The sequence below is a fragment of the Carcharodon carcharias genome, chromosome 15 (genome assembly GCF_017639515.1).
Source record: "Carcharodon carcharias isolate sCarCar2 chromosome 15, sCarCar2.pri, whole genome shotgun sequence".
Classification (NCBI taxonomy): Eukaryota; Metazoa; Chordata; class Chondrichthyes; order Lamniformes; family Lamnidae; genus Carcharodon; species Carcharodon carcharias.
This window is the reverse complement of record NC_054481.1, coordinates 82,826,680-82,836,421: the sequence shown is the minus strand read 5'-3', so window position 1 is coordinate 82,836,421 and position 9,742 is coordinate 82,826,680. Positions and strand designations below refer to the sequence as shown.

Genomic DNA, 9,742 nt, shown 5'->3' with positions numbered 1-9,742 from the left:
AACACAGCAAATACCAAGTGTGCTCTTGGTGCAAACTCTGTCACAGGCCAAAGCTGTTTCACTGACTCATGTTGACATCCATCGCAGCTCATTGTTTTTGCCGACAAATGGTGGCCCTGGTTTCTCTAATAAGTATGATTGATCCTATAATGTTAGAGTAATATTTTAAACATTACTTATTGATGACCTGCATGATGAATCCATGCGACTCCAATTCAGCCTAACGAGCAGTTAAAAATTGTTGCATGTATGTTTTGAAAAGAGAAGTTTGCCTCTGGCACACTGAAATAAGGTTCCATTTTCAATACGTTTTTCTTTGCTGTGTTTCACTCTCATAAAATGCTTACTCAGAAAATTTCAGAGTGATACAGAACATCTGCTACAAGCCTTACACTTCAGCTCAATCTGCTGCAGTTTCTCTCAGAGCAGCCCCAGGAACAATGGCTGGACGAATATCATTTTCAAATTACAGACTTGGGGAAGTTGCTGCTCCATTCTCTATTTCTCCCTCTACACCATTTCTCTTTCCTCTGTCCTCTTTGTGTTGCCAATGTGGCTCAGCGGTAGCACTTTCATATAGAATATGGAAAGTTGTGATTTCAAGCACAGGTACAGGACTTGAGCACTTAACCCAGAATAACACTGTGTGCAGCACTGAGGGAGTGCAGCACTTTTGGAGGAGCCATCTTTCAGATGAGGCATTTAACCAAGACCCTGTTTACTCTCCTTTAGGTAAACATAACAGATCCCGCGGTCATTATTCGAAGGAGAGCAGCAGAGTTCTTCCCAATATCTTGGCCAATATTTGTTCCTTAATCACTAAGACGGATTGCTGTAAATAAATTGGCTGCACATTTCTCCACATTACAATGGTGGTTGCATTTCAAAATAATGCATTAGTTGTGAAGTTGTGGAAAATGCAATATAAATTGATATTTTTCTTTCTTTTTGCTTCTGCCATGTGTGAGTTGTAAGTAGAGAATAAGATATTGGAGCGATCTGATTCCAACATCATTTAAACCAAGTTACAGTCACTGTGCTCACACTGGAGTGTATAAGTCAGGGGATTTAGTGAGTGAGAAGAGGTGTCTTGTGAATGGAGCAGCTATCCTGAGTTAGTATGTCAAAATGTGGCAAGGAATGAACAATTCTATTTCCAATATTTTGTTATATTCCTTTACTTTGGCCAAACAAGTTTAAAATGGTTCTTAGCAGCTGATTTCTTAGAGAACATACATCTGAGTCTAGCAGAATATTCACATTACGGAGCAGCAGAGTTTGGTCTTTGAGTAAAATCTTGACAGGTTTGCTTTAGTGCTGACATTCTTGGACAGGGGACTGGACTAACAGGGTTACAGTATCTGACACAGATCAGCAATGAGTCATGCCATCCTGTCTAAATCAAACATTCTATATGATTGATGACCTGTGGGTATCCCTGGGGCAATGGGCTTGATTTCCCAACATCCCATGTGAAGATGTGGGTTGTAGAGCTGGTAACCCTTTTTATCAGGTGGCTGTGAGCTTCTGATTGTGGTTTTACAGTTAGTCTGATATGCCCTGAGGTACAGAATGAGCCAGTAGTCATCACAAAGAAGTGAGCCAGATAATTGTGAAGACCTTTTACAAGGGTAGTCCAGAAGAAACATTTTGAGTTTTGTAAAGTTTTAATTACTGTAAGTAAACTGCACTGAATATTGTTCATTGATGTGTTTATTGTGAAATGAAACTGCACGTGCATCATTAGAGTCTTACTCTGGTACTTACTCTGGCATGTTCTTCCAACTACTGAAGGTGAGGTCACATGTACTGCACATGAAATTTTCCAGTCAGCCAGTACATAGCAGTGGTCTCAGTTTGACCAGGATCACTCTACATTTACCTCAGTACTGGCCTGTGTCAGGCTCTAGTTTGTTGAGAACCTGGTATTTGCTTGTGGATATGGCCAGAGATGCAAAGCCAGGGAGCATATCCAGAATCAGAAAACCAAAAGCATAACATGTGTCATTATAAGAAAAGATGGAATGAGTAAAGGCAATCACAGTTCATCCAGGTTGCTCTGACCATATGCAATCTATCTTAATGAGTTTATTTTCTGAGGGAAGATTCTACATGTGTGCAATATTCATATTGAACTAAGACTGGGGAGTGAAGAGAATCTGGACCGCTCTTTGTCAGTAATTTTTGGGTCTTGGATTACGTTTACATTTCATCTTGATAAATTTTGTGGTCCTGACTGTGAGTAGCCTTAGTGAAGATAATCAGATAACCTGCTCAGTATCTCATTACTGGGTTTGTAGGATCTTGCATTTCCTCTATTGCGACAGTGATGACACTTCAAAAGGACTTTGTTGGCTGTAGAACATTCTAGAAAATTGTAAGATTGTGAAAGGCTCCATATAAATTCCTTGCTTTCTTTGGAAGAGATAGGTGCCTACGATCTCTCTGCCAGAATGGTAAGGCACAAAGTACATCCAATACAGGGACCAATTCTCCTATGTTCCAAGGGAGTGTTTGCCATAGCCTTCTTCAGAATGTTTTTGGTTTCAGTTTACTGGAATGTACTGTAAGGAACTATCTGAATTTAGTTTAATGACAGTAAAAAAACAGAGCTATCAACTTAACTCATTTCACTTGGGCTAATTTTCATTAATAACATTGACAGATCACAGCAGTCTCAGCCCACATGACCCTCTGACCATTGACAATAAGATTAACTACAATTCTTCAGGCTGCAATTGAACACCCCACTTCTGATCTGTCTGACAGAGAGGTTTGGGGCAGGTCAGGCAAAATGTTCAAAATCTGATTCCGGACACCAACTTGCCTTCAATCCACCCACCTCTGGTTCTAAAGGTGGTGGGAAGCTTGTTAGCCAGCACCTCAAGCCTATTTGAAATTTAAGACTACAGCCAACCCCAGGTGAGCACTATCAGATTGAGGAGGTAAGTGCCTTTCCGCTTACCTTCTGGCAGCCGTGTGCTGCCTGAACAACCACCACAATTGAACACCCCATCCTTGATTTGTCTGACCTTCCCCCCGCCCCTCCATCCCCACCCCAGAAGCCTCCAACTCACCACAAAGGCTTTGGATCCCCCCACCTCTGACACAAAGTTAAAATTCTATAGTCTGCAGTGGAACCCCAACTTCCACTTATCCTGGCCCCTCCCAAAGCTCTGAGGATAAGCTAGGTTAAAACACAGCCCAATCTGTGCTAGCATAGAAACATAAAAACAAGGAAAATAGGAGCAGGAGTAGATCATTGAACCCTTTGAGCCTGCCATTTAATATGATCATGGCTGATCCTCTATCTCAACACCCTACTTCTCCATTCTCCCCATACCCTTCGAGGCCATTAACAAAGGAATTGAAGTAATTAGTGGACCCACCCGTCCAACCTTAATATTGGCGGGCAGGCCGGGAGCCCTGGCATACTTCAGAAAAAGCATGAAACCACATCCACGGGTGGGATAAGGTTTCATTCAGGTTTTAAAAATTTAATAAAAGTGTAATTAAAAGTGATGGAAATGTCCCAATTCATGTGACAGTGTCACATGAGGGGACATATCAGGGAATTTTTTTTTCTATTTTTAACATTTTTCAATGTGTAGCCGATCTCCCTGAGGCAGCACTTAGCCTCAGGGAGATGAGTGCGTTCTTTCATGCGCAAGCGTGAAAGAGTGCATTCTTGGCTCAGGGAACCCCCCACCACCACCACCCCCCCACCCCCCCCCCCCCCCAGTCTGCACAGGGAGCGCACAGCGCTTCCATGTGGACACCACGCTGGGCTGGACTTAATTGGCCCACCCACGTAAAATGGCGGTGCACAGCCAATCGTGGGCGCCGATCAGAGGCTCACCCGCTCCTGAACTCCCCCCCAACGGGGAGAAAATTCTGCCCACGGGATTGATGGGCTGAAAACAAGTCACAGGTGTATCAAGCCAGCCCCATACCATGCTGGCTAGAGCATCCTGACTGAACATTCCCTTAGCAACCACCTCCCCACACCCCCACAGCATCCTGGGAAATGGAACCAAAGAGAAAAAAACCAATGGGAGTGAAAGAAAAAATACTTGCAATAGTTCCTCCCTGACACTCTGCCCCACCACCTCCCCCAACAGCCCCACAATGTGATCAAAATCAGCCCAGAGTAACAGGAACTGAGAGTTACCCATACATTTAGCTTTTACATGATGGAGTCCCTGCTCTAGTCCAGCTGCCTCTTGAAGGTGTGCTGAGAGTAGACCACAGCAGCCAGAAACCCATTCCAGAGACTCTCTGCTCTCTGGGAGATGAAGACCACCCAATATCAGTCTGTTCCTACTCCTGCATAGTTTAAAATCATGGTCGCCTCTATCTGTTAAACTGGAATGATCTATTAATATACATTGTATCCAGTTCTTTCATTATTTTATCAACCTCTAGCACGCTACCTATAAATCAACACTGCTCCAAAGTAAATAGACACAGGTCTTTGTGTCTCAATGAACTGAAACTCTTTAAACTAATGAGAACATTAGGCTGTAGTAGGCAGGAGATTAGGGGCAGTATTATATTCTAAGAGATGAGATATTAGAAATAATGTTACACTGTGATAAGCGAGAGATTAGAGAGAGTGTTACTCTGTAATAAATGAGAGATTAGAGAGAGTGTTACACGGTAATAAATGAGAGATTAGAGAGTGTAACACTAATAAATGAGAGATTAGAGAGAATGTTACACTAATAAATGAGAGACTAGAGAGAGTGTTACTCTGTAATAAATGAGAGATTAGAGAGTGTAACACTAATAAATGAGAGATTAGAGAGAGTGTTACACTAATAAATGAGAGATTAGAGAGAGTGTAACACTAATAAATGAGAGATTAGAGAGAGTGTAACACTAATAAACGAGAGTTTAGAGAGTGTAACACTGTAATAAACAAGAGATTAGAGAGTGTTACACTAATAAATGAGAGATTATAGAGTATAACACTGTAATAAATGAGAGATTAGAGAGTGTAACACTAATAAATTAGAGAGAGTGTTGCACTAATAAACGAGAGATTAGAGAGAATGTTACACTAATAAATGAGAGATTAGAGAGAGTGTAACACTAATAAACGAGAGATTAGAGAATGTAACACTAATAAATGAGAGATTAGAGAGAGTGTAACACTAATAAACGAGAGTTTAGAGAGTGTAACACTGTAATAAACAAGAGATTAGAGAGTGTTACACTAATAAATGAGAGATTATAGAGTATAACACTGTAATAAATGAGAGATTAGAGAGTGTAACACTAATAAATTAGAGAGAGTGTTGCACTAATAAACGAGAGATTAGAGAGAATGTTACACTAATAAATGAGAGATTAGAGAGAGTGTAACACTAATAAACGAGAGATTAGAGAATGTAACACTGTAATAGACGAGAGATTAGAGAATGTTACACGAATAAATGAGATTAGAGAGTGTAACACTGTAATAAATGAGAGATTAGAGAGTGTAACACTAATAATTGATAGATTAGAGAGTGTTACACTAATAAACGAGAGATTAGAGAGAATGTTACACTAATAAATGAGAGATTAGAGAGAGTTACACTGTAATAAATGAGAGATTAGAGAGTGTAGCACTGTAATAAATGAGAGATTAGAGAGTGTTACACTAATAAATGAGAGATTAGAGAGTGTAACACTAATAAATGAGAGATTAGAGAGTGTAACACTAATAAATGATAGATTAGAGAGAGTGTTACACTAATAAACGAGAGATTAGAGAGAGTGTTACACTGTAATAAATGAGAGATTAGAGAGTGTAACACTGTAATAAACAAGAGATTAGAGAGTGTAACACTGTAATAAACGAGAGATTAGAGAGTGTAACACTAATAAATGATAGATTAGAGAGAGTGTTACACTAATAAATGAGAGATTAGAGAAAATGTTACACTAATAAACAAGAGATTAGAGAGAGTGTTACACTGTAATAAATGAGAGATTAGAGAGTGTAACACTAATAAACGAGAGATTAGAGAGTGTAACACTAATAAACGATAGATTAGAGAGAGTGTTACACTAATAAATGAGAGATTAGAGAGAGTGTTACACTGTAATAAATGAGAGATTAGAGTGTTACACTGTAATAAATGAGAGATTAGGGAGTGTAACACTGTAATAAATGAGAGATTAGAGAGCGTAACACTAATAAACAAGAGATTAGAGAGCGTAACACTGTAATAAATGCGAGATTAGAGATTGTAACACTAATAGATGAGAGATTAGAGAGAGAGTTTAACACTTTAATAAATGAGACTGTAATAGTGAGAGATTAGAGAGAGTGTAACACTAATAAGCGAGAGATTAGAGAGAGTGTAACACTACTAAATGAGAGATTAGAGAGAGTATTACACTAATAAATGAGCTTAGAGAGAGTGTAACACTGTAATAAACGACAGTTTAGAGTGAGTGTTACACTGTAATAAACGAGAGATTAGAGAGCGTGTAACACTTTAATAAACGAGAGATTAGAAAGTGTGTAACACTGTACATGAATGAGACAGGACAGAATGGCAGGGCTCTGAAGATTGATGGAGACAGGCAGTGAGGTTCCTAATAAGTGTATAAGACCCTGATTAAATAAGCTGTGCGGTTATAAAAGCCTGAGTCTGTGATAAGTCTAGTGTTTTATCTCTGTGAACCTTGCACAAAATGTAAACAATGGCAAGAACAGCCAGAGGCTGCAGTACCAGCTGCCAGGTGACTTTAGTTCATTGGCTTTCCTTTTTTTGCACAGAAACTCTGATGGATTCTACAACAGCAACAGCTGAGCTCGGTTGGACAGCCCACCCTCCCTCTGGCGTGAGTATCTTCTCTGCGTTAAAAATCTGTTTGGAAAAAAAAGAGAATTGAGATTATGCAGATCAACATTTAAAATCTGTGGGACTGTTTATAGATTGCATTAATGGTTTGAGGGGAGGGGCTGTATGACAGACAGAAACAATCAATAATGAGGAGTAACTCCAGGCCTGGTGTGCAAGGGGGTGAAAAAATATTCAGCTTCTTAAAATCTGAATATTATGCATAATCTTCAAATGTTCACAGGTATCCGCATTGCTGTACCTCCCCATCTCAATTCCCACAGGTGGGTGGTGCAGATGGTGGCGGAGAGGGTCTGTTAGAGAGTGGGGGAGAGGGGGTGCAGGAGAGGATGGGAGAGTGGGGTAAAAGGAATGGGATGGGGAGGGGAATGGGGAGCCAGAGGAGTTGGGAATGGGGAGGGGGAAGGGGAGGCGGTGAGATCCAGAACCTGATTGTAATGTTTATCAGTCAGCTATATCTCAGGTGTGTCAGCTCTTCATCCAATGCTGCACTTTAACAAGTTTACTGGATTAGTATGAGAGCAAGTAAAAAATATTCCGTGTCTTTACATATATTGAAAGCCTCTCATGATATTTGTAATGCTATTTTCACACTGCTTTTAAAACTTGTTTATGGTGTAATTATAATATAAATAACTCAGAATAATAGGTGTTCTCTTCATGGAACCTTTTATCAGTAATTATTCACATTTTATTGGTTTAAAGGGAAAGATATTTTTCTTAGCAAAGTAAAATACTGCACCTGCTGGAAATCTGAAATAAAAACAGAACATGCTGCAAATAATCAGCAGGTCAGGCAGCATCTGTGGAGAGAGAAACAGAGTTAATCTTTCAGAACAATGACCCTGCATCAGTTACTTTTCTTGTTGACTGTCCCTTAAGCAATCTTTTTCCTCCACTCTTTGTGATTAGAAACTAATTGTAATCCTTCACTATCAGAGGTGTATGGCGCAGTGTCTGTCTCCCATGTCAAATGCCCAGCAAAGCTCAGTGACTACCTCTGGCCTCCAACGATGGAAAATTCCACCCTGACCCTAAGTGCAGTGGCGGGCAGGTTCTGCGGTGCGTTTCCTGCTGGTCGGAATGGCGGGAAATCGTGCCCAATTCCACGCTCAGAAATTCATTATTTATGCAGATGTGAGTACCACTCCAAATCAGGTAGCAGGTCAGGAGCTGATTCGTCTGCCCCGCTGTTACCTAACGGAGTTGAAGGTCTGGGCACCCGAGCACACACATCGCACTCTCTCCAGCCCAGCTGTCTCCAGGAGACCCACAGGCAACCAGCAGGAAGAAGAAGGCTGCATCCTGCTTCTGCAACAACGCCTTCCAGGCCTTGATCAGTGGAGTGCGGCAGCACAGGGATGTCCTTTATCCCAGGGGACAGCTCCAAGAAGCACAGCAGCCTCACATCTCTGGCCTGGGAAGCCATTGCAAGGCAGGTCAGAGCAGCCTGTTACCGCACCCACAATGCCATCCAGTGCAGGAAGGGGATGAATGATCTCATCCGTGCCACCAAGGTAAGTCATCCTTCAACAGCCTCCAATATCAAACTCTCATTATGGTATCATGCACTAAAAAGCCACTCTCTTCAGGCATATCATACAACATCATTAATGGAGGACAAATATCTCCTGGATATATTCACATCACCACCATCTCACCTGGCAAGCTGCATACTCTCCATCCTCAACACTTTCAGGGGAGGGCTCACTACATACAGGAGGCAGCATCTTTCCCAACCCCTGCTTCATCCCCTCTCATCACATCCATCGTTTTCTCTTCATGCATGCCAAGCTTGCCCACAATCAAAGGGAGAGATCCCAGACCAGAGCAGGGGTGGCCGACATCACACCCCTCACCTCGTTTGAAGAGGATGTTGCCTAGCTGGCTGGGGAGGACAGGGATCACTCCTGTAGGGAAGGGGAGATCGACTTATCTCAACAACCTAGTACGGATGACACCTCCATGAGTTCTCCACATTCTGACATTCACAGTGAGTGACATGCAATCTTGTGTTAAGCCTGCTAATGAATTAAAACTCTTCTCTGCCTTATAGGCCCCAGCAGATCTAGGCACAAGCGGAGGCCAACATAAGGCCCAGTCTCCAGACCACCTCGGATGGGGAAACTGAGGAAGCTACCATTGAAGAACTATCACTGCGCTCACTGTACCCACTGCCAGAGCCGCACAGCTCAGTGGGTCATAGCTCTAGATTAGTCTCGAGGTCACCTGCCGGAGAACACCTCACTGACATACAGCAGTTGAAGACAGGGATGGCCCAGGCGTCCAGCATGCAGCGGACTGCTGGAGTCAGATGATGAGCCTCAGCAAGCAGCCACCGACACGATGCTGGAGATGCAACGACAGGCAGCGCGGAACATCAGGCAGAGGCGCGAGAGTAACTCAGCAGACTAGAGTGAAGGTTGGAGGATTCTGTCTGCATTCTGTCTGATGTCATGTCTCCAACATGTGCCTCAAGGTCACCATGGGAAGGTTGGTGACTGCCATGGAGACTTTGGTCCAGCGGCTTTTGCCGGATTTGTGCTCAGTCTTGAACTCCATGGCCACAGACATTGCTGAGATCCATCAGTATCTAGGTGAGAGGGGGGCAGGGCACATTGACCTCCCTTCAGATGCCCCTTCTCCTCAAGGGGTCAGGGAGGAGCTCTCAAGCGCCCACGGGGAGGATGAGTGTCAGCCTCCACTCAGGACACTCCATGGGTGTCCAGCCGCTCAAAGTCCCCTCTTCTTGTGACCCCATCCATTCCAGCTTCTCAGGCTGAGGAGCATGCATCTGCCCCTGAACAGGAGACCCTTAGCAAGCTGGGACTGTCCATGCCTCAGGCCACCAAAGGATGTCTGCCAAAGTCATCACAGCTATC

General features: G+C 42.7%; 1 protein-coding gene across 1 annotated transcript in view; it reads left to right on the top strand.

Annotated features, from left to right (window-relative positions):
• The first annotated feature begins 6,699 nt into the window (after positions 1–6,699).
• LOC121288418 (ephrin type-B receptor 2-like) overlaps positions 6,700–9,742 on the top strand; it is an 848,586-nt gene continuing 845,543 nt past the window's right edge. The window contains exon 1 of the mRNA XM_041206952.1: positions 6,700–6,840. Within this exon, the coding sequence (XP_041062886.1) occupies positions 6,700–6,840 (141 nt within the window). The remainder of the gene's footprint in view (positions 6,841–9,742) is intronic.